The 25,521-nt window shown below is 32.0% G+C and overlaps 3 protein-coding genes across 4 annotated transcripts in view; 1 reads left to right on the forward strand and 2 right to left on the reverse strand.

The window, feature by feature from the left end:
- Window positions 1-11,601, reverse strand: part of LOC123555601 (thrombospondin-1-like) — a 246,666-nt gene extending 235,065 nt beyond the window's left edge. Inside the window, exons 1-5 of one of the 2 annotated variants that reach the window (XR_008371600.1) lie at window positions 11,537-11,596; window positions 11,324-11,365; window positions 9,757-9,836; window positions 9,231-9,299; window positions 8,829-8,976 (exon numbers count right to left, since the gene is read on the reverse strand). Coding sequence is in view for 1 of the 2 variants with exons in the window: in XM_053547609.1 (XP_053403584.1) it covers window positions 8,829-8,976; window positions 9,231-9,299; window positions 9,757-9,836; window positions 11,324-11,365; window positions 11,537-11,555 (358 nt within the window). In the remaining variant the exon portion in view is untranslated. Of the gene's footprint in view, window positions 1-8,828; window positions 8,977-9,230; window positions 9,300-9,756; window positions 9,837-11,323; window positions 11,366-11,536 lie in introns of both variants that reach the window. The other variant, XM_053547609.1, reaches the window with a different exon arrangement.
- Window positions 11,602-18,333: 6,732 nt separating this feature from the next.
- Window positions 18,334-20,868, reverse strand: LOC128558201 (uncharacterized). Its single transcript, XM_053547043.1, has one exon. The coding sequence runs from the start codon at window positions 20,866-20,868 to the stop codon at window positions 18,334-18,336; it is 2,535 nt and encodes an 844-aa protein (XP_053403018.1).
- A 931-nt stretch (window positions 20,869-21,799) lies between these two features.
- LOC128558440 (uncharacterized) lies at window positions 21,800-23,948 on the forward strand. The gene is made up of 2 exons (XM_053547611.1): window positions 21,800-23,670; window positions 23,815-23,948. The coding sequence occupies exon 1, from the start codon at window positions 21,998-22,000 to the stop codon at window positions 22,988-22,990; it is 993 nt and encodes a 330-aa protein (XP_053403586.1). The 5' UTR covers window positions 21,800-21,997; the 3' UTR covers window positions 22,991-23,670; window positions 23,815-23,948.
- The last annotated feature ends 1,573 nt before the right edge of the window (window positions 23,949-25,521 follow it).

Consider the following 25,521-nt stretch of genomic DNA (forward strand, 5'->3'; position numbering starts at 1 on the left):
TTAAAATTAAAACTTTAGGGGTGGTTTTTTAGAAATAATTTACTAAAATAAAAAAAAAGGTTTAATTGGAATTATAAATTTTGGGCACTCGTTGTCCCGGAACACATTGGGTTTTTTACTTAAAAATATGTACTTTTATAAAACCAAGGGGGTTTTTGAGAAATCTTTTTATTTTGATCCTTTTGGGCTTCCTCCCGAAAGAATAATAAGTATATACCAAATTAAAAAAAACAACAATGTTCAATATCAAAAAAAAAACAATTGCTTTGCGGGTTTATTGTTTATTTTTTTATTAAAATTTACAAGATAAATACGTTGTAGATTTTTTGTATTTTAAAAACTAAAAAATTAAAAATCAAAGAGTAAAAAAACAAACTATTATAAATTATTTTAATAAAAAAGGGCATGTAAAAATTTAAAAATTTTTAAAATATTTTTATTTAACTGAAAAATTAAAAATTAAAAAAGGGGAAATTCTAAAATAAAAGTAAATAAAATAAAAAAAATGAAAGGCAATTAATAAAAAAACTCCCTTTTTTTTAAAATGTTTTACCCAAGATTGATGGTGGATTATTTCAAAGAAAACTGTAAAGCTAGCCTGGTTTTGTTCAAAAAAGGGAAAATGTAACAATTAAATTTTTTGCATTTTAATTATTCTTGTTGATGCAATTTTAAATTTAAAAAAGGGGAAGCTAAAATTCAAATAAAAAATAAAGAAAAAAAGTAAATTTTTCAAAGTTATCAGAAAAAATAAAAGAAAAAAAGAATCTTTTCTATTTAAATTTTCAAAGAATTTTTAAAAAATGTTTATTTAATTTTTTTCTTTAAACGTTATGAATATTCGTTAACAATTTTTGGTTCTATAATTTAAGAGTTAATTTTAAATTTTTAAATTTTAAAAAATAAGCTAATGTACAATACCTTACAAAAATAATCTTTTACACAAACATTAAAAATTTTTTTTATAAAAAAATGAAAGATTGTGTTTATTTGAACGAAACTTTAAAGGTGTGATTACTTTGGTTTAATTAAACAAAGTATCTTATAAATTTTTTTGAACATTTTTTTCTTACAAAAAAGTTTTTTATTCCTTACTTTTTAATGTTTAAATTTTTTTTTAAAAAATAGAAAACTTTTTCTTCTTAATCCACAAATTCAACAAGGGGAAAGCCGGCAGCTTCATCTTTAAATTTTCCCAAATTTCTTTTTTATTATTTTAAAAAAAATTTTGAGTTTTTTTTTCTAATCCTATTATCAAAAAAATCTTTTTCCTTATAAAAAAACCTCATATGCATCTTTGGTTTTTATTTTTTAACTATAACAGTGTCAGTAAAAAATAATTTACAAATTTCCCTCGTATTTTTCCCTTTAAAAAATTATAATGAAAAAACTACATTAAATTTTTAAAATCTAGAATCCATTCCACTAAAAAGGGGGTTTAATAACAAACTTTCTTTTTTTCTATGTAAAAAAAGGGGAGTTAAACATCGTTGAAATAAAAAATGAAGGGTTTTGGGTATGTATTTTAAAAAAAAAATTTTTATCATGATTTAATTTTTTTAAAAACCCCTTACGTAAAATTTTCCCCGTTTACCCAAACAGGTTGTTATTAACTTTAAAAAACCTTTTTAAAAGATTTTTTGCTTTAGATCTTTTTGAGGAAAAAACAATATACTTTTTTAACCAAGGGGCTTTCTCAAAAGTTAAAATTTTAGTATTTTTGTTACTTTTTAACCCCAATTTTTGTATTAGTTCAGATTTTTATAATGAACTACATAATTTTTTTTTTTCTTAAATTGAAAAACCAAATTTTTTACATTTCTTTTTTCCCATTTCAAAATTCTGTTTTAATATTTTTCAAATCAGAAAGCCATTGATCGGGATTTTTTTTTTTCAGGACTAAAAAATAATCTTGTGGGGGTTTTTTGAATTCTTTGGATATTCAAGATCACATTCACATAAAAATTTTTTTTACCTTTTGCAATTAATTTTTTGAATTTTTTTTCGGGTATAATTTAAATTTCCCGAGGGGAAAGGTGACAATAGCCCAACCCTAAAGGTTTTTGGCGCGAGGTACTAATGTATTTGCTTCTTCTTTTGAATTTTTATCCTTCATTATTTATTGTTTTTCTTTTCGTATCTGTTTGAAAAATAACTATTCCCCCTCTCAGTCCCTTTTCAATAAAAAAAACATATCAAAATCAGTTATTAATCTAAAATTAATTCTTTTTTTTTTTTTTTTATTCATCCCCAACTAACCCGGACTATAAAAAATGACAAGGAATTTAAATTTTTAGTACCTAAAAATAGTTTTTAAAATTTTCAAATACATCAGCTAAAAATAATACGCGTTTTTAAATATAATCTGATATTCCCATCGTTTTAATTTTAAATTTATTCCAAACTTTTTTGGGATGTTCTATTCATTTCAAAATTTAGTTTTATTTTAAAAATTTAAAAAAATCTTTTTTAGAAAGGGAATTTGTTTCTTTGAATTTTTTTTAAAAGAAACCCTGTAATCAATGGGTAAACACCTTTTGTTTTAAAAAATTAATCTTTCACATCAAATTTTGAATAAATATTTAAATTCGGGAAAATTTTTTTCTGGTTTCCAAGTTGAACTAAATTGGGGAAAGAAACAATAAAAAACCCAATCAAAATATAAAAGCCCTATATCTTTCCATAGTTGGAATACATTAATTCTTTTTAAATTTTCCCCATTTGTTCATAATAAAATACTGTCAAACCCCTTTAAAATTTGAAAAAACAGGGAATTTTTTGGTAATTTAAAAATAATATTACATTCAGTGAGCATTCCCTGAATTTCCCGTTATTGACAAAGGTCACGGACAGGGGTTTTATTTTTCCCTTTTATTTTTTTCACAAATGACAAAACTTTTGTTTTTTAAATTCCTTTCATCTTTTTTAAAATTCTTAGTTCTTTGTTAAAATTTAAAACAATTTTCTTTTCAAATTCTCTTCCTCAAGATTTTTTTAAAAAACTTTTAAAACTGCATTAGGACCTCTATAAATCTGGGTTGGTTAGTATATTTACGTCATAGCAACAAACAACTTTATAGCCTAAACCCCAATCTATATGATTTTGATATGGTTCAGAAATGAAAATTCGTTGTGGTAAAGCAGTTAAAACTTTTTTAGTTATGATTCAAAATCACTAAATTACAAAGGTATGCTAACCCTTTTGTAATTTTTTAAATTTTTTTTTTTACTTCCCTCTTTTGGCCCTTTTTTTAACCTTGGTACCATTAATGCTAAAAAATTTGGAAATTTCATTTAATATTCTTTTTTGTGAAAAATTTGTAAACTATTTCAAAAATGTTTTTTTATGTTAATTTTTTTTTTTGAACATTAATCTATTTAAAAACTTTTTTTCCAAAATAATGTTGGCTACAGTTCTTGAGGGTTTACATCATCACATTTTTTTTTATTTTTTTTTCTTTTTTTTATATTTATTCTATCTTGTAATTAGCAACATGTCACAGGGTTTTTCGTATTGATACTTTGAATGTACAATGGATAAATCTATTTTCTTCATATCCAAATATATTAAATGAATTTCATTTTAAAAATTCTATTTTAGCTATTTGTTTAATGTAAAAGGAAAATTTTTTCCAGTATAATCAGACGTTTTTATTTTTTTTTTTATTTTGAAACCTTTGAGGGCTTTTTCAAAAAAATTGTAACCAAATGACACCATCTAAAAAAATTCTTATCATCATTCTTTATTTTATTTAAACCTTTTATTTAATTTTTAAAAGGGTTTTGTAATTCTAAATAACTTGAAGCAGCCCCTGGATTTTACTTTTTCTATTTTATAATACATCAACTGACTCATTCTCCAGCCCCTTCCTTCAGAATCCAAATTACCAATTTATTTTTTATTTCATCAAAAACTTTATGTAAAGTTTTTTTTTTTCATTTGTGTTAAAAATTTCAAAGCCTTTGATTAAAAAACTGATTTAATATTGTATCATTTTTTTCCATTTTTTCAAAAGTTATTTTTTTAAAAAACGTTTTTTTTTTACCTTTTTTAAAATTTTAATTTTAATTTAATATTTTTATAAAGTCGTTTATAGTTAAAATAATTGTTCTTTGGGGGTTGTCTATTGTAATTTAATTTTAAATTTTTATAATATTGTTTTTTAATCTCTCGATTTCCATCTATTATTAAATTTAAAAAAAAACTTCAAGCAAAAAGGATTAAAAAAAATTTAAAAAAAAAAATTAAAAAAAAAAAAATAAAAAGTTTAAAATTACTTTAAAAAGAATTAAAAAATTTAAACTTATAAACTTTTTCCCTTAAATTTTTATATTTCCCCTTTTACCGGTTTGGGCCCTTTACAACACTTTTTTTAACCCCCCATAAAACCAAATCTTTTGATGCTTTGTAATGCTTCTATATACTTTTTTTCTTATATACATCGTTCAATAACTTTTTTAGGTTGTTTCGATAAATTTTTTTGGTTGGGGCAAACAAAATCTTTCAGTCTTTTTCTTCATTTTAAAAACAACCACAGTTCCATTCAAAAATTATTTTTTAAAATAAGGATCTATAACATTTTTTAATTTATCAAAGAATGATTTTTTTATTCATCGCTAACTATTTTTTTCAAGTTTTTTATTTTAAAAACATTTCTTTTTTTAAAAACTTTTTTATAATTTTCACGGATTCCCTTATTTTCCTAATGCAGATAATTTTTGGGATAAACATTCATCCCTTTTTATTAAACCCTCTTTTATATAATATACTTATAAAAAAACTTTAAAAAAAAACTAAAATTTATCAGCTTTCCTTTTTTCTTTTATATCCTTAAGTTTAAATTTTTTCATAGCATTTCAGAGGGGTTGAATAATTTTTTTTTTTTCTGCATTTTTTAATAGTATTGTAAAAAAATCCTGAATAACTTTTTTTTCTCTTCTTTATTTCTTTTCAGGTCATTAGGGCATACAGTAAAGTGCGATTCGTGTTTTTTTATAATTTTTATTTTTTGAGAGTGTTTTTTAAAAAAAATTCTTTCGTCAATTTTTTGCTGTTATAAATATGGTAATTATGATGGAAAAGCCCAGCCCTAAAATATAGGAAAAACTGGAACAAGTACTAAAGCAGCTGAACAACAAAGACACCTGCTGTAATATATAAACCCCTACTTTTTTTCCCCCAAAAAATTTTTAACTTTTTCTGTAAGCACGCTATTTAGTTAAGTTAATAAATTAATGATCTATTTTTTCTATTCCTTATTATTAAAAATTTAATTTTTTTTTGCTCTTTTTTAAATTAAAATTTTTTTTTTCTAAATTTAAATTTTTTCAAAAATCGCTAAAATTTCCCCAAATATTAAATTTTTCACTAAACCTTTCCCCTTTTTCTAAAGTGTTTTTTTCATTCCGTCTAAAACTTTTTTTAATCTAAAAAATTCTTGTGTTAGGGAAAAGTTCTTGTCCCTAAAAAGAAACCCTTTAAAATATTTCATCATTTAAAACTTTTTTAGAGTTTTTTCTGGGATTTGTATTATTAATTTATAAATTATAAATATTTCCTCTGTCCAATTTGGTGTATATCCTTTTTCAAAATGTCTTTTAAGTTTACTTAAGCGAACTCGATCACCAATTTTAAATTTTGCTTTGCTCTTTGATATCTTTAAAATCACCATATAAATTAAAGTAAACAGTACCTTTATTTAAGTTTTTACTGGCTTCGGTTGGTGTCATTTTTATACTAGAATGTTTTGTTTTGTTATATTTATCTACCTATCCTGCAAATTATCTAAATAAGTATAGTATTATTTGCTGTAAAATATTTCCACATTATTCTTTTTAAACTTCTATTAAATCTTTCAATAACTACAGCCTTTCCTTCATTAAATGTATGGTACATATTAATTTTATTTTTATTCAAAAATGATTCAAACTTTTTATTATAAAATTCTTTTCCTTCATCTACCCATAAATTTACTGGTAATCGTCCTTCTAAAATTATTTTTTCAAATGCTTCAGTAACAGATTCTCCAGTTTTATTCTTTAATGGAATAACCCAAGCATATTTACTAAATATATCAATAACAGTTAACAAGTACTTTACTCCTTTATTATATTTTGAAAAAGCTTGCATGTCAACTAAATCAGCTGACCAAGTATCATCAATATCATTAACTATCACTCTTCGTTTCCTAAATTTCCTTTTAATTGGTTTGTGTAATTCTTCTGCTAATTCATCGCTCCAGCGGTAGCTCAGAGTTACCGGCTCTGCAGTGATTCCGGGGGTATACTCTACCCCCTTTTCCCGTTTTTTGACTTTTGTTTTTGTCCCAACCCAAGTGTGTATTTCGTTTTAATTATAGGTTTCACAACTAAATGTTTTGCAATCTTTTCTCCAAATGTTTTTGATTTAGTTTTATTTAAATTGGAAAGCATTTGTTTATCACATGTACCCTTTTTTACATCACTGTCATAGCAAAAATCATGGTCCATACATACTGCATCCAGTTCATTGACAGGGGGTCCATTATCTAGGGGATTTCCTGGCCCACAATAATTATATCCTGGAAGTGTTAAACCTTTCTTAGGTAATAAAGGTAACATTGCTTTGTGAATATCTAAATTACCCCCTGTACTTTTAACAAACTTTGATTTCATTTTCCCACAAGATGCGCAGGTAGCCATTAACATTCTTTTCCCATTTTTTGCTGTAACATAGTGAGGATTTATATTATCAGTAAATTTTCTTTCTTTCAAACAATATATTTTATTCTGTAAACTCATCTATATCAAATGTATTTAAAATTATTTAAAGACTAATAATGTAGTTATTAATTCAAAATAAGATCAAATATCTTACATTTTATTAATAAAAATAATATAATATAATCTGCCAAAGTTTTGCCAAAGATTCGGCCAAAGATTCAGCCAAAGTAAAAGCAAATGACAGTTTGCTGCCAACTTGGCAGAAAAATGGCAGGCTTTTGATTGGTTGAATTTGTGGTTTTCCGCATTATCATTTTCAGAAAATACAACGTAAATTCCAATATAACATTTTCAGAAAATATGTCAGCTATTTATAACCAGGTTTTCTGAAAATATGAGAAAACGAAAGTAAAGTTAAAACCTGTGGGTTTTTAATTGGTTGGTATTGGTCGGTTTAGGTCAAAGACTAAATGTTAAATTAGATTAAACTGCGCCAAAAGCGCTATATTTAATACTACTGTGTAAAGACGTATTTGAAAGATATAAAACAGTATATGCATTCGTTAAAACACTGACGCACATGTATGGATTAAGCAGAGCAATGATAAATTTTAATTTAATTTTAGTTCATTTAATCTGCAAACCGGATCTTGTTTGTCTTCTGTCTAGGAATATCACCTGATTAAGTTCAAACATCAAATATTCTCCTCCTGTATTTGACTGGACTTAATTCCAGGATATGGTATCATTTGATTAAAATGCATAAAAGTGGTATTTTTGTTGCTGGGCGCTTTTTTAATTTTCCTTCAGACATGTCCCAGTCTGGAACTATTTTCATGCTGTTTCTGACGATATATCTCTTTTTGGCTAAAACTTTCTACTTCGTTCAAACATTTCAAAAATGAACATTATAGTCATCGTCCCTACATTATTTGAAGTGTTTGGACTAAGTAGGACGTTTAAGCTTAAAAGCTATGTATCCAAAGAAACCCAGACTTCGGCTTATCTGAAAGAATAAATGCCAGACAATAAATAAACAAGAGTACAAACTGGTCCTGCGTTCACCTGAGAAAATGCAGCTTACTGTATTTAAACAATAAGATATATATATATATAAGCCTATGTAGCACTAAGTGACTACTGGGGTGGAGCCAACTGGATCCTGAGACCATGATTTGAATATCTTTAGTAACTGTCTAGTAGACAATGATGCACACACTCAGATGACCTATAAAACACGAGTTTTTAGCTTAGTTTATTTCGGTATCAGTACATCTGTATCCGTGTATGATATCCAATTCTTTCATTACATAATCACGTTATCCAATACACTGAATTATTCGCATATCAAGGGTTGAGTGGTACAATGTACCAAATGCTATGTATCAAAAGAAGGTATGTACCTTTTAACTAAGGTTCGACAATACGTGATTCCGATAATCATACTGAAGCATGCAATGAGACTTGCACTATAGGTTGAACACAATAGAGCCATAATTCTTACTACGATAATCGGTAATCATTCTGCATATCAGATCATACCTTTAGGATGCCTGTAAAGTACTAATCCGTTCGAATCCAGGGCTCAATACGCTACCAGTTGGCATCATTTTCATCGTGTTTTTGCGGTTTCGCCTTAAAGTTTGCGGTTGAGAGGGCGAAAAACGCGAAAACACGATGTCAAAAATATCTCGTTTTCGAGCTATTAATATCGTGTTTTTGCGTTTTCGCCTCACTAACCGCGAAGGCGAAAACACGAAAGGACGATGGGTGATCGAGGGCGAAAACACGATATTAATAGCGCGAAAATGCGATATTTTTGGCATCGTGATTTCGCTTTATCGCATCGTGTTTTCGCTTTATCACATCATAATTTCTAGTCAAAGCATCGTGTTTTCGCGATTTCGCCCTTACGACGACAGTGCGAAACCAAGTTGGCCCTAACGGAACACCGTAGTTATCTGTGTATACCTCAAAATAAAGGCCCAACATTGATTATGAGAAGATGAGAAAGGCAATACATAGTATTCCTGTTTCTGTAGCTTTACCACACCAACAATAACACTTTTTGAACAAATTACATGTACATAAATTGGCAACAAAACAAAAAGAAAAAAGTTGCCTACAAGAGTGCTGGCACAGTTGTCTGTTACAGTTATGGTCCTGACAGCATTCAGAACACGCTGCTGTAGAAATCGCGGAAGCTCGACCTACAATTGACCCTGACTCTCTGTCACTTCCAGTTGTTGGGAATGTGGTGATAGTGAAACATATCTGAATTTAAAAATGTTTGCTCCACAAAAGCATTTTTTTTCAAACATGATAGTGACATATAACACTTTATGAAAACACAGGAAATACGACGAGCTTGAAAACAAACTCTTAAGCGTAGAAACCTACACTTAAACGGCGCCGAGATATTACAATCGTGTCTGTTTATTTTTTCACGAAGAAACACAGAAGAAAAAAGCAAGAAACTGTTTTCCATTATTATTGTCTTATAAGATTTCATTTACAAAATAACTCACACCGACTGGCCTGCATCCGTATGAAAGTATCACTCCATTTGCAGTCTGCAAATGTTCTGCAAAACACGCCTGAAAACAAAGTTTCTGTTAATTGATACAGAGAATTGAAGGAAAAGTATGGCTAGTAGTAACTAAAACATTTACAGAAAAGTCTGTTTAGTGATACGTCTTTAATAACAATGTTCGGAGTAATTACCATTTATTTAAAATGAATAAGCATATAATGACAGTCGTCATTTTCTGTTCGATTACATATTTCCCGTAATGTATGCGGTTTCGGAATTCTCGGTCCTTATCAAGAAGCAATTTTCTGTAATGCCCGAAGGATTCCAAAAAAGCAACAGATAATACATAATTACACGAACATTTGCGATTGTGAATACGGATCGGCTACCGTTACACTGTTACTCTAAAGGATTTTAAAAGTTTAAAAACAAACACAGTCAACAAACGCTTTTATGTCAGAAGTCTACCAAATACTTTTTTTTAGTATTTGACATGATAACCATGTTAAATTGTTGCATACATCTCCGGGCTTGCACGTCTTCGTCGTTTTACATAGCGAAACAGCTGTTACATTCGTGCATGTGAAACAATCGAGACATTCTGTAACAAACAATAACAAAGTTTGTATGAAATTGTATTTCTATGTTTTAAAATATGTCAGTACTGTGGGATGTGATTATTCATACACATGATAAGCAGAATGTTTAAATTCCATTACGTAACTGTACATTGCACGGAAGACAATCCTGATGATTTTTCAAACTTAAAGTAGAACTAGAACATAAGGAACAGTCTCTAGAGTCACGTTATATTAACCCTTACCATACTAAATTTCTATAATGAACTTGTTCATTTTTCAATTTGGACAGTACCATTAACTGTTAAAAGGGGTACGTGCTTACCAAAATAATACTGACTGAATAGCGAACAGTGCAGACCATGATCAGACTGCACGGATGTGCAAGCTGATCTTGGTCTGCACAGGTCACAAAGGCAGAATCACTTAGCACCTGCAGGCTAAGGGTTTACTGAAATTACCAAGCATTTGTCATTTAAACATGTTTTTAATTATAATGTTCTGAAAGGGTAATCAATGTTTGGTTTATCAGACACTTACAGACATATGAACTCTATTACTTCTTATTTACTAGTTCTTGATGCCAGACAGAACACAGGTAGGCAATCGGCAACTATTATTATTATTATTATTAGACTTTCTTACAAAAGTAATTCATTTAGTAACCCCTTTTGATGGAGACGATATGACAATTTATTGACTTGATATACTATACAATTATTGCCTTTTGGTGAGGTCGATATGTGGATTTATCAGGTTGATAAATCTACATATCGACCGAACACAAAGGGCAACAATTGTTTTATCATTAAATCCGGCCTTCTCATAAGTATAAACATTAAATACAAATATCTGCAGCCTTTGGTCATTTTTTCGTGGTAAATTGTGTACGAAGTCGCATTGTTTTGACGTCAAACCGTGATGACGTCACAGCTGGCGATCAAGACGTGTTTTCGGCTCCGCCTTCGAGTCAATACGACTTTTTATCATTGATCATGTGACTACACCTAGACCAATGGAAAGGACCATAGATATAGATTTAATAATAATTGGTAATATCGCCCAAGTGCATATCTTGAGATTATAATTATTTATTCCATAAACGATAAATCTTCGCATCGACAAAAAAACTTATAGGCAGCAATTGTTTTAATATCAAATACAGCACCACAAAGGTTGCTCTAGAAAACAATAATCAAATCCAAACATTTGCACGTTTTTTTTTTCTTTTTAAAAAGTTGTGTTATGTTTACATATCATTACGACGTCAAAATCGTATGACTTGCTGGAGGTCAATACTTGATTTTGGATTAGCCTTCGAGTCAGTAAAACTGTACACTATTACTATTGTGTTAAGACAAATGGAAAGGACATTATATAATCTTTGTCATCGCCAAAATATAATATGGAATGAAATGGACTAAATAGTGTGTCATGTCTCATTAAGTCAAACATATGACCGTGATATCCCTAACTGTAATGTGCAGATAGTGTGAAATAAAGTACTTACCCCCAGCTGGAAGGAATGTAAGAATGATTATTACTGAAAAAACTGAAATAAAATAAAAAATCAATTAAAAAATAACAATAAATAAAGTTCAGTATAAATATAAATTACATGCTTTCAAAATAACCACTTATTTACTATTATTTAAGAACGCAATGATTTAACATAATTATGTTTAACATGAATTAATAATTTTATAAATCGTAATTTACATACTATATTTTAACAGCAACATAATGCGGTCTGTTTGTCGAAAGTTATCTTTGTTTCTTTAAATGGTTCAAGATAAGACTGTCATGTCAGTTGTACGTGATGCCTCTTGCGAAATAGATAAAATTAAAGAGTTCGGTATCAAACTCGTGTGAAAAATGTAACATCCGTCGTAAAGGTAACACATAGATATTTTCACCTACTAGTTTCACTTTATGGTCATCAAAGTATCCCTGAAAATGGTAACATTTTGGGTCATAAATGTTACTCCGCAATTCGGCTCAGTGTTGATCATATAGTGGTTACATCTCTTATCGTTTATCGGTGCAACGAATCGGGAACATTAAAAAAATCCGAGTGATTTGGCGCGTTTTTACAACTGCAGTAAATATTGTGAATTTTGAACAATATTCAAACGTTTTTGACATAAAAGGTCAAATTATTCTGTAGAAACTATTAAGAAATACCCGTCAACAAAATGGTGTTGCTTCACGGGTGGCAAAATACTCAATGACATGTTCTCATTCAGCAAGACGGAGAGATGTAAAAAGTGTAACATATAACTGTGGGAAATATGGATATGAAAGAGCAGGACACGGAGACATGGTATAGTTTCAGTTGGCTGCAGTCAGAAACAACTGTTTGCAACAATTAGCTGGCTTTAACAAAGGTAACTTAATTAAAGCCACGGTTTAACGCAGTGCTACATAAACGGATTTGGGTTTGTATTAAAAACAATAAAAAACAATAATGTTAATAAAACTTATGTTACAACAGAATAGAACTCTGGTAGGTTACATGATGAAACTGATTTCAACACATTTTAAGACTTTGACACTCGTGAGTTGTTTGTTCCAGTAAGAAAGAAACAGCCAGTAACATCAACTCCGAATGTTGATATCTTGAAAGTAAATTTACCAAACAGTAAGTCTTAACAATTAGATAAGCACGAGCTAGTAAGACAGGCGGCGAATAAGGAAGATAAGGAGTAAAAGTTTAAGCTGCGCAAATAGCCGTTTGATTAGATCATAAAAATCTTTTATCAAGATGAAATCAGCCAAAACTTTAAAATGTATAAAGACCGTTTTCAAACATCTCACGAATTGGTGATCCACTAGGTGAAACTACTGCTCTGTTGTATATATATATATATATATATATATATATATATATATATATATATATATATATCTTCGCCTAGCCCCTTGGTACGTGGACGTCGTAGAGAGGACACATATTGTGCTAATTGGGCCGTCAACATCTTGCCTAGTTAGAACTACTTGACGGAAACAAGGAGGATTAGCCTTAAAAGGGACTTTGGTCAAATGGTGTTAAGGTTTAGGAAAAGTTTTAAGAAAGAGATTTTAACAAGAAGGAGTATTATTATTTCACTTTTATGGGGATGTTGATAATACACTTCGTAAAATTCTTGATTATGGACACTTTTCTAATGTATCTTGGTTAAGCTGCCTCCGTGGCTGAGTGATTACAGCCATTGACTTTGAATAACTTAACCCTCACCGATGTGGGTTTGAAGCACCACCGAAAAATGTAGATTTCTTTCATGTGAGGAAGTCATCCAGATGAAATAATATTCAGCCTAAAGTCAATAACAAATTGGGCAATCGCCATATGACATACAATTGTGTCGGTGTAAATTAAATTCCATAAAAAATTTGGTTAGTTTTTTATTTGTCGTCTTAGAGAGTTTTCAACCCTGCTGGTTTGAGATACAGTGCACATTTGGTGTTAAAGCTCTTTATACGGCACTAGGCGTTCTTTTTGGCTGGAATTGAATAGCTTTGTTTTGCTATAATTCTATCCTGTAGAGGTTCATCTGGCATGGTATTCTGTTATTTACACGTTCTTGTATAATGTGTTGGTTAAAAAGTGGGTTTGGTGTTACAGTACTAGAACCAGATTTAAAAATCCCCTGGTGATGTTTCTGCAACTGACTTTTCTATGTGGTGCCCCGCTCTTTACATTTATTTGCTTGTTATTCCCTAGTTATCAGAATGATTTATTTTGACTATTCGTTTGTTTATATACGTTAAAATGTACATATCATTACAATTAAGATTTAGGGGCATTGCGCATTTGGAGGTACTGCGCTTGAACTTTTAAATTTTTGTGCATGTTTTATATTTGTTTTGCCTTTAAAGCAAATGGCTATTTATTATATACACATGCACAAGCCATGCAAGTATCTCTTGAAACAGTATTTATTTTGCTTATTAGATCAGTAGTGTAAGAGATATAGAAATAATACAAGTAAGATAAGTGCTAAAAAACAACGCTAAACTTTATCGTATTTCTAGCTTCTTATCTATCAAGTTTGATGTTTATCTGCAAGATAAAGCTTGATTTATTTGTCTGCAAGATATGATACTTATGTTAACATTTCAAGTAGGTTTTATGCTCTGATCGCAAGATATAAAATTACATAATCAAATATGAAAACAAACGACATAAATCTCTGTTTGAAGTGTATTGGCAGCCTTATCCAGCGCCGAGACTGCCAATCCACGAGTATGTCGACATTAATATACATTTGTTCGCGTAAGAGTTATATATATATTCTGACTTACGTAGTGTTCAGCTAAGTTCAGAAGGTTTCCATGCCACCATGATTACCTGTCAACCTGAGCAAAATAATAGCAGTTTGTTTGATTGAGTTGTTCATAAGAGATCATCAGCGCGAGTCCAGTACGGTGCTGAAAAATGAATGATTCAAAATTTAAAAGTTGTAAAATTAATATATTATTTTCACATTCATGTGTTTCGTAATATTTTTCTCACATTCCTAATTTTCGTTAATTTTACAAATCACACTAATAAAATTATTATGCTTGCCTTATAGAATGCAGTTTACCCTTTGTTCAAAAATTCAATCTGGTATTTGTATAATAGAATCATTTCAAATGCTTTCTATGAATATGTTCAGTCTTTTGAACATTCATTTCCTAAAAAAATGATTTTTAATACATCCTTTAGAAAGCTGTAATCGTTGAGTGCAGACATCAACCGACGTAGAAATGGAACGCCGCCATATCGGACGCCATCTTGAAAAATACAATTTCGCATCTATAAAGTATAATATTTAATAAGTAACTACCTTTATTGAATAGCGTGCTTATTATATAGTTATTTATGACATCTATCCTAAGATTTGAAGCCTTATTGAGCATTGAAATGTATGGTCGGCACTACCTTCGATATTATCCTATTTGCGGTACACGCCAATTCAAGCTTATCGATAGTTTACATTTTGAATTGTAATGTGAACGACACTGTGAAAATGTAAAAAAGAGGAAGTTGTCAGGTTTATGGTGTCTCAGGTTTGTCAATTTACAGTTTTATTGTAGATTATAATATAAAATTGTAGTAACATCTGTTTATTAGTACGCCACCTGGCATAGGATCTTTTATTTCAAAGTTGAAAAACTATTTCATTTGTAAGTAATTCTAAAATCAATGCAAAAATATCAAACATAAGGTCCAAAGCAGTTTTATAAACAAACTCCTGCAGTCCGTAGAAAAACGTTTCTGCTGGCTATGTCACACAGTAACATTTGATTGATGCTGTGCCGACAACAACATTGTTTTACGTTATATGTATAATTCTGTAAGTCAGGAGGAAAATCATAAAAGTAAAGTTGTTTTATACTTTCACATTAACTTATCTTAGTGTTTATAATTTTATTTTAATTGAGAAATAGTCAAACAGGAGGATCACACTGTTTGCTTTATTACTGTCTGTAACCATACAGTACAGTCGTCTTAACCTTTAGCCTGCTAAATTTCTAATATGGACTGGTGCATCATTCAATTTGGACAACACCATTTATTGTTCAAAGAGGTCTTCACTGAAAATTTACTGACTGAATAGCGACCAGTGCAGACCAAGATCAGCCTGCACATCCGCTAACAGTGCAGACAATGACAGCCTGCACGGATATGCAGGCTGATCTTGGTCTGCACTGGTCGCAAAGGCAGAATCATTTGCCGTCAACAGGCTAATGGTTAAGTATATTTCTCTTTTCATGTCACATGTATGCTGCATGACGGATAGGTTACAGTGAAACTCTGGTATTAAAAAACAACTGGTTTTGGTCAACTTGACCTTAATATCTTGATGGCCTTTAAGGGACACATTCAGTTTTTACTAATACTTTGACGTGTTAATCTACCCGGTGTCCGCCCATGATGATATCATAACCAGATGGGCACCTGGGGTCTTCTTACATCATCAAAAGCTAGAAAGTCAGCCCATGAACTTAACCTATGTCGATGTGATGTTAAACTAAAACAAACAACAACAACAACAACAGCAACAACTCAACTACAACAAAATAACAACAAATAAACAGATTATTATTATTGTGATAATAAAACAAACAAACATTATAATTCGATTTCGCCATATTATATACATATATACGAGTTAAATTAACCGACACAAAACGATTTATGAGAACCCTCTAATATCCTTGAAGTTGATTTTTATCGATAAGGTTTGTAAATCTCCAACATTTACTTCATAGTTATACAAAGAACTAGGAAGTTGTGTGTAAAAATATAAGCGTAGACACAAGTAGTTACCCTCATCCCTTCAGACGAACTTGATGACATTTTTTCCTTCTATACTCTATGTAAATGATGCAATCGGGTTGGGATCGTTCTTGCGGAACAAACATACCTATCAGTTTAAAGTTATATAGTAGACAGTATAACTTAGGCCTCATAGTCATTAAACAGGACTTATGTAAGCAGACGACACATTCCCAATAGGGTATGACCTTGTGTTAGGTTTACATGTACAACTATTTAGGGCGGCATGTTTATACCTGCTTTTGAAAGGGCTGAATGTGAATTAGTATAGATAGTGGTGGTTTAAAAAAACCATGAAGACAGAATATCTTTGCATTTAGTTTAATTGTACTATTTTGCTACATAATATTATTACAATCAAATAGGATTTGATAAATATACATGTATACAGTATTACCCAGACTGAGCTGAATTCAAATACATGAATAACACAGTTCTATTTTACATTATTTTCTATAGTATGTTTTTACAGTGCCATCGGTTTAAACATTCAATAATATACAAAATTACAACAAATTGTATTGAATATACATGTTGAGTGTATTAAACTAAACTGGAGTTTTCTCGAGGCTTTCTTCATAATACAAACTGGACTAATATCCGTACGGATAGGAAACATAATTACCCCCAATCACCCTTTTGTCAAACACCATTTGGTAGTCCTTTTGTTCACTTATTGTGATGAGCTTTGAACTGTTTCTGTCTCTAGCTATTTTGTGAGCATTTACAACAGATAGTACAGCATCCTGCCTTTTAGTAACGATCGTCCTCAACACATCAAAATTGACATTTAACATATTTTTACAGCTCAGGGTGATGCCTCGTATTTTACAATGGGTACAATTACCATCCCCATCCGGTTTTTGTAACTCATACCCATAGTTTTTCGGACCACCAGTTATAAACGTCTTTATTGAATTTCCTGGAACCTCATCAGTGAGGTCTCCAAGATAATCGTTTAGTTCTGGTTTTGTTTCACCCTGTTTTGTTGAGAAAATCACTGAGTCTGTGTCAGCGTATAGCGCTCTTGGTCCAAGTGTTTCCAGATACGAAAATAGTTTAAGTCGTGCCTGTGCAGTCGTGTATGCAGCAATAACCACATTTGTTTTTTGATTAGTATCCACAAAATCCTCCTTGTATTTCCAACGCATTTCAGCAAATTCGTCAGAAACATAATTAATACACGTCACTTCTTCACGGTCAGACGTGAGTTTGTCGAAATAAACTGAAGGGTCTTCTATCAAGTCAACCTGAGGCATGTTTGACCTTTGACCAAATTTCCCCCAAAAGGAATTCAACATGAGTTTGGCTAATGCTCTTAAACCAGGATTTTTCTTTATATTTTCATAGTCAAGAAGAATGCCCTCTTTCTGATAATACCTGTTTATGTATTTTCTTTTCTGTTGTTCTGTCTGACACCACTTTGGCCATCCGCTAGCTTCCTGCTTTATTTTTAAGAAAGTGTTTACGTATTGTGTAAATATGCCACCGGTCTTTGTAATTGGATCATACTTGGATACTTTGTCAAAATGCCACACTTCATAGACTTTTACTATTTGATACCCCTTTTGTATAGCTTTTTGGACCTCATCAGTGCACCCAAGTGCCAATGAAAGAACGTTCTGTGTCATTATGACTACAAGGGGTTTGTTCCTTTGTCTCTGCACACGCCCTGCAAAGATGAAACAAAAGTTTCCCATTGCATTTACATGGTAAAACCGGATGGAAAAGTCCTTTTGGAGGTAGAACTTTACACTTAATTAGACCCTCATATTTATCCAACTCTTTGAAGTTTTCTGTGAAAATTTTTGGATGACCTAACGGGATTTTCCCGGTCTTATTTACCCATGGGTAGAGAGAAGTTACGTCGTAGTAATCTATTGTTTCGTCTGCGGAAGCTTCTTTGTACAATGTATATGCTTCTGTTCGACCTCCATAAAATGCATCACGCGGTTCCAACGGAGAAATGATGTCAAGACTTTCAATAAATGACCTCATGTTGCTATCATTTGAAACCTGTTTATCAAATTCTGATTCCCAAATGCAAATATAGGTATAGCCATCATTCTCAAGATATCTTTGTTTTTCTATAGTTTTATCATGCAACTCTCCCATTGTCAACTGGTTAACTGGATTGACTGTTGACCTCGAATATTTAGTGGGGTTTCCATGCCAAAAATCTCCATGAAATTCTAATACAATTTTTTCCGCATTTTGGATTCATAGTAACCATCTACCCTGTATGGTCCTATGACCTTTCCTCCGCCATTTCGAGCATATTGAATTTTATACCCTTCAATGTGAGATATATATTTCACCCACTGTAAAGCTTTCATAGACTGTTTTTGTTCAGGATTATACCCTTGACGTGGGATAAGACCAATAGTTTCAGATTCTAAAAATTTGGTTCTAAACACCAGGTTACAAGCGGATGCCATTGTGATACACTGTTCAAAGGGGTCAATGTCAGTGGTATCCATGAAATCTTCACGGAATCTCAAGCAACATCGTCTCAAGATGTCAGTGTCTGATTTACAATAGTCCAATAGCTGTTCTTGGAAGTCAAATGTGTCATTTTTATGTCTTGAGTACCATTTCAAGAACGTTTGTCTGTCGTCTGGTTTCATTCCATCTGGATTATAGAATGAAAGGTCTGGTAGACCGTCGAGAACAACCCGCTGGTTTTCTTTCTTGTTGAATAAATGAGGAAAGTAGCCCTTCTTCAGTTCATCAAAGCCAAACATTGCTGGCAATTTAGAAAGTGTCATGGGGAGAAAGTTTATAGAGTCAATCATTTTGATTTTGCAACTTGGTACCGTAAGGCACATGATTTTTGCCCCATTGGGTATCACTTTTGGTACTATTGCATTTGCATACAAATACTGAAGTATGGGATAAGAATCGTACCCTTGGAAGTTATGGCATAATACAGTAGAGTTGTAATTCTCTTCTGAAAACAACCAATGACAGAAATCGTTCAAAGTGTTGTCACCACCAAAGATATACTCCCTTTGACCGCAATTCTCACAATTAAATTCTTTGTCCATACAAAGTGTACATACTTTCTGAACTACACAAAGATTTGGTTTGTGTTCGTATACACCACAGTCAGACTTTAAACAATTTTGACATTTTCCAAAAATATCAGGACTATACTTCATGTCACATTCTACAAAGTCGCCTTGTGTACATTCAAAGTCAAAGAAAATATATGTTTTTGCATTGTCACTGATTAACTCTTCTTCAATGGACATTGGTTCTTCCTGAAAGCCTGTGGATTCCGGTATCATGTAACATTTATGTGTTTCCGGGAAGAAGCCTTTGCACATATTACAATAGATTTGCCCACATATATGCTTCTTGTCCATTTTCTTGTTAACAGTCTTTCCACACTCGGTACATCGGTAGATGGCAGAACACGTTGAATTTCCTTTAGTTGTAAGTCTTTTGTGGAGATCAAAGCACTCCTGACCACGGAAGAATCGACGACATGTTTCGCATTCTATCCAGTTATCTTTCATTTGATCATGTACTTTGCGGCACGCATAGCAAACAGAGTTGCATTTATGATCTTCTTTGTGATCATAACCTTTGTCACACTGGGTACAATAGTAGTTCCTGGATACGAACGCCGGCATACTAGTGATCACATCATAATGATGATCATGATAATACAAGTATATCTTTTTTTCTGCCTCTGGACCTTTGAAAATAATCGCATTGAAATGTTCTTTGGATACCACATATATCTGGTACTCTGTCATCAACGATTGAAATATTTTTATCTCTTCTATTCCACATTGTGTAGGAGGAACACCCGCTTCCTTATGTAATTTTTCAGCCAGTCGTCTTTGTATCTCACAACCTTGACGTATACTGTTCCATTTTTCATGGCCATCTATCCTTGCTTTTGCGGTAATAATGGCTCTAGCGCAACATAAATTGTCCCGATTTTGAACACGAAATATGCACTTTTTATCCGATAAAAATTTATCCATGTCAACAAATTTATATCTCTTTCTAGTTCCTCCCTTGGGCATGTCAACATATGTGATTTCTAACATCAAGCCTGAATCAATAGCAAAATCTTCGTTCGATTGAAGCACCCGCTCAATTTCTGACATAAACCTGTCAGCAGTTAATTCAGGTAATTTTATGAAAGGAATGACGATCGGGTAATCCAAAGTCGGAGTTTGAACTGTCACCCTCAACAAATCTTCAGATTTTGCTCCATCCGTTTCATTTTGAAATATAGAGGCAAACATTTTTCGCAAAGTTGAAGATATATTTTCAGTTACTTCAATGTTTTGAAACGAGATCTTGTAGAATGTAGCTGTTGTCTTGAATTTCTCGATCCGTTGACTTTTAATTTTCGTCAGAGTATAAAACTGAGGTGGGTCTGCACCCTTTTTTAACTTTTTGATAGGTCCATCATTCTCGCTTGCGTTCGATTTTCGCTTCTGTCCTCCTCCTGTCTGGTCGTGGTGTCGTTGGAAATGATCATCTAAAGCATCCCTACGTGTAAAAACTTTTAGACACTCTGGACAGTGATGAGCGTTTTCATCACTATGTTTTTTCATATGCCTGTCCAGGTTGTCTCTTCTTGTAAAACTATTCTTGCAACTTGGACATATAAACTTAGTCCAGTGGTTTTGAATCCGTCTGTGCTGAAGTAGCTGACTGAGTTTTTTAAATTCAGCTCCACATTCTTCACAAGTGTAAGCCATGTTGACTGTGATTTCTAGAAACAGAAAGATAGAGGTACTAAGTGAACACGTTTTTTTTATAGTAAACAATCTCATAGGTTGTTTTGAGAATGAATCTGATTGGTCAAAATACTGAAATCGGATATTTTGTGTTCATTTGAGAAAACAAGTATGCTAACTTCATAAATGCATTTTAAAGATAAAAACAACTACCAGGCGAGACTACAAATATCCAGGCGAGACTAACATGCGAATATATAATCATTACCTTTTTCTATGCACAACTGTTAATGCTGTAAGTAAATTATAAATACCTTATCTTGTTGTTTTGCTGACTGTAGATTGTAGCAGCACTGTTATTTCACTGTAGATCTGATGGTGTTGGCTCTCAATCTGGAAATGAAAAGTTTGGTATGAGTACCTAAGTATTTAAACCAATCAAGAAACTTAAATTTAGTTCATTTTGATTGGTTAGTAGTACAGGCTGATTTCATTTTAACATTGAAAACATATTTAAATACGCTATTTATTATACACTTGAATCAGTTTCATCACAGACGTCGCAGTGTAAAGATGGATAGAATTAACTGTCTGGAGTGTGGTGTAACATTTTGTAGTAGATTCAACATGATGCGGCATAAAAGAAACAAACATCTAAAAGAAGATGCGCACTTCAGAATTTAAACTCATAAGCCTAATTTCGCAACGGGAGCGCATTTGGGAGCGCATTTGGGAGCGCCGAGAGCTCCGCAAGGAGCTCCGGAAGACGTGTCACAGGGAGCGCCGGGAGGAGCTCCGCAAGGAGCGCTTCATGGAGGACCGCAGGAAATCAAACCAACTATTCTACAGCATCCTTTTACCATGATGATTTCCGGTCCCACAGGTATATATTTTGTTTTCCGTGTTTCCTGAATTTTATAAACATAAAGAGTTTACCAGTGAGAATATAACCTTAATGTATATCCTTTTTTTGCCCTATAATTTTGCTAATACATACTAGTCTATTTACTCAAACATTTGTAATGCAGATACTTATTCCTTTTCAGCATGTGGAAAGACAACATTTGTAAAGGAATTGCTGCAAAATCATATCTACGGAATTAAGCCTGGTGTACAAAGAATAGTGTGGCTGTACAAGAGATGGCAACCAATGTATGGGGAAATACAAAGCACAGTTGACCCAGAGGTGAAATTCTACCAAGGCATTCCATCCGACATAAACGAAGACGAATATTTTGACACAAAGTTAAATAACTTGCTAATTCTGGACGATATGATGTCAGAGGCTGGAAAGGACAAAAGAATTACAGATTTATTCACGGAGGGATCGCACCACCGATCTTTGTCGGTGATTTCCATCAATCAAAACCTCTGCGCCAGCAAGGATCCGACACAGAGAAGAAACTGTCATTATCTGGTAATGTTCAATAATCCAGTCGACAAACAATCTATGATCACATTAGCGAGACAGATGTACCCTGGTAAAACTGAATACTTTTTAAAGAAGTTTGAGAAAGCAACTAAACAGCCCTATGGCTTTCTGTTGGTGGATTCAAAACCATTTACACCGGAACATGCCAGACTGAAATATGATTTAATGTGGATAGACAGAAGATCTACGAACAACGAAAGCCTGACAGAACTGACCAATCAGATGACAGAACCAGGCCAAAATTGTATAAAAGGCGAGCAACAATCAGATTTAAATCATTTGTCAGTCGGAATTCAAACTGTAGACATCGCAGGAAATAATAGTGAAATTATGGCTGAAAATACGAATGCTTGCGACGATTGTGGACTTTTGTTTGACTCTTCGCATGATGTACAGAGACACGTAAAACGAGGGTGGTGTGCAGAAAATAACGATACTACGCAACCAAAGAAAAGAAAAATAGAAGGCAGCAGTGATGATGAAATGGGAGATAACGTTGAAGAAAATCAGGCTTATCTATCCCTCTGGAATAAAACTATAGACTGTAACGACGATAAATACGATAAATTGTATAATCAGTTTATACAGGACGGAGAAGACAAGGAGTCTACACAGGAAATGACAGAAGATCGTATCCAGCCGTATAATGAACGCACATTCTTCACAAAATACGAGTATTTGTTGGATTCGTATATTTTTCTGCCATTTTAAAACAGTACACTGCATCAAAAGATTTTACAAGACATACATTCATTGACACAGAAGAATGTAAGCATTCAATCGGCAATTAAGCGTGTACTGCGAAAGTACAAGCCTGACTTTAAGGAGCTGTTTGAGACAGAATTGTCTGACGAGGAAAGTGATGAAGAAAGCAAGGAGGACGAGTCTGATACTGAATAAAATACTTAATGTATAAACAATTATTTCATTTACGTTGTGGATTTTGGACAGTGCAGAAATGGCTCAATGGGAAAACTATTTAAAAAGGATTTATTTTGATCCGTCGCATCCTGCGAGTTTCAGCGGACCGCAAAAATTGTACAAAGCAGTAAAAGAGGAAGGCAAATTTAACATTGGTATGCACAGGATAAGAAAGTTTCTTCATGACCAAGAATCATACAGTTTACATAAACCAGTGAGAAGACGGTTTCAAAGAAACCATGTGGTCAGTGCAGGAAAAGACGACTTTTGGATGGCAGACTTAATCGATATGGTCAAGTTTGCGAAATGGAACAAAGGATACAAATACATACTGTTAGTTATCGATACATACAGCAAGTACGTCTGGCTAAGACCTCTCAAACAGAAAACTGGAAATGATGTGACAGAGGCATTTAAAGACATCTTCACAAATTCAGGCCGTATGCCAAAGAGATTGATAACTGACAAAGGTATATGTCTTGGAGTTCTTATAAAAAAAAATTCTTACATTAATACATTATTTACAATCATAAGTAAAATCACTCTTTTTTGTTTTGTTTCTTTTTATATTTTTCAAAAAAGAATAAACTACAATATCAGTTGTATAATTTCAGGTCAGGAGTTCAGAGCCAAGTCGGTACAAGATCTAATGAAGAAATACAACATCTTATACTCGCCAACACAGAATGAGACAAAGGCGAGCACGAGCGAACGTGCAGTTTTAAGTTTAAAATCGAGAATAATGCGTTACTTAAACGACAAGGATAATTACACGTTTCTACCAGTCTTATCAGCCATTGCAATGTCATACAATAACACATACCATAGAACAATTGGAAGGACACCTATCTCTGTTAACTCAGATAATGCAGAAGAGGTCAGGCTTGCAACTTACTTTACACAGAATAAATCGCGCATAAAGCTGGAGAAACAAACACTCAAAAGGTTCAAGTTTAAAACTGGTGACTATGTAAGGATTACGTATTTGAGAAATGTGTTTACTCGTGCGTATGATCAAACGTACAGTGGAGAAGTGTTCCGAGTTTCAAAACGTTACCACAGAGGAACTTTGCCTGTATACAGGCTGGATGATTTGCAAGATGAAGAAATTAAAGGAACATTTTATCAGAGTGAATTACAGAAAGTGGACTATGATCCAGACCAGGCATTTAAAATAGAACAAATTCTCAAAACTGGAGGCAAAGGACAGAATAAACAATACTTTGTGAAATGGAGATATTATCCTAAAAAGTTCAACAGCTGGGTGAAAGCTAATGACCTGCAGTGATTTTTACATACATATTGTATATACAGATTTTGATTACTAAACAGAAGGTCTTTTGTATAGCTTGTGTATTGTATTGTTTGTCTTGTAAATATCTTGTAAATAAATTGACATAAACTTTATCCAGTCTTGTTATTTTAAATGTTTAAACCATAAAAGGACACTGGCGCGTGCCACCTGTCAAATATGAAAGATAGAATAACATTTTGAAACCTCTTTACCCCGTATACAAAATATCCTACAAACTACCCGCCTATTAAGTATAATCGCATTGCCGAGTGAATAAGGCCAATTACCCGTAGCAAAACATTAAACCTATATTTAAATGAAAAAAAGATTATCGTCTGTTAAATCTTACCTGTATCTTGCTGTTGTCTCCTTGACGTCTGTTTGACTAATGACAAACCGTTTATACATAAAACAATATTATGATAGGTCTTAATCAAAACATTTCTTGATTGGTTATCTACATAAACTGCTTTTTGCTGCAGCAATACTGAATTAATTTTGTAACTATGTCATATAAATAAATGATAAATACACCAATTCAAAATATGTAGATGCAAAATTCAATATATATTTTGTTAAAATGGGAACTCATAGTCATATTAAAGAAAGTTTAACTTGTGAAATGTCTTTATTTACATATTTATTAAGAGTTTATTATGTATTTCAAATTGGCACTTGCGTAAAAATGTACCTCTAGTATGCTTGTTTACCGATATGAGGAGTTATGAACCTTGGACTGTTACTATATTTAAACTGGAAAGTCCAGTATTTGATACTATTATTAACTTGACACGATTTCTATATTTGCACTACGGAAAGTACAATATATATATATATATAGAAGCTTCACCTTAATGGTTACTCGACCGGGGAAAAAAGCGTGTAGACTGCTACATGTAGTATGATGTTACATCGTTGATAAGCTGTTAACAAATAATAAGTAAGTAGTAAAACACAGTAATATATTTTGAAGGATACTTTCCTAAACATGTTTAAACTTGTTTGATATTGACAGGGTTGCAACCTG

Source organism: Mercenaria mercenaria, chromosome 7 (genome assembly GCF_021730395.1).
Source record: "Mercenaria mercenaria strain notata chromosome 7, MADL_Memer_1, whole genome shotgun sequence".
NCBI lineage: Eukaryota > Metazoa > Mollusca > Bivalvia > Venerida > Veneridae > Mercenaria > Mercenaria mercenaria.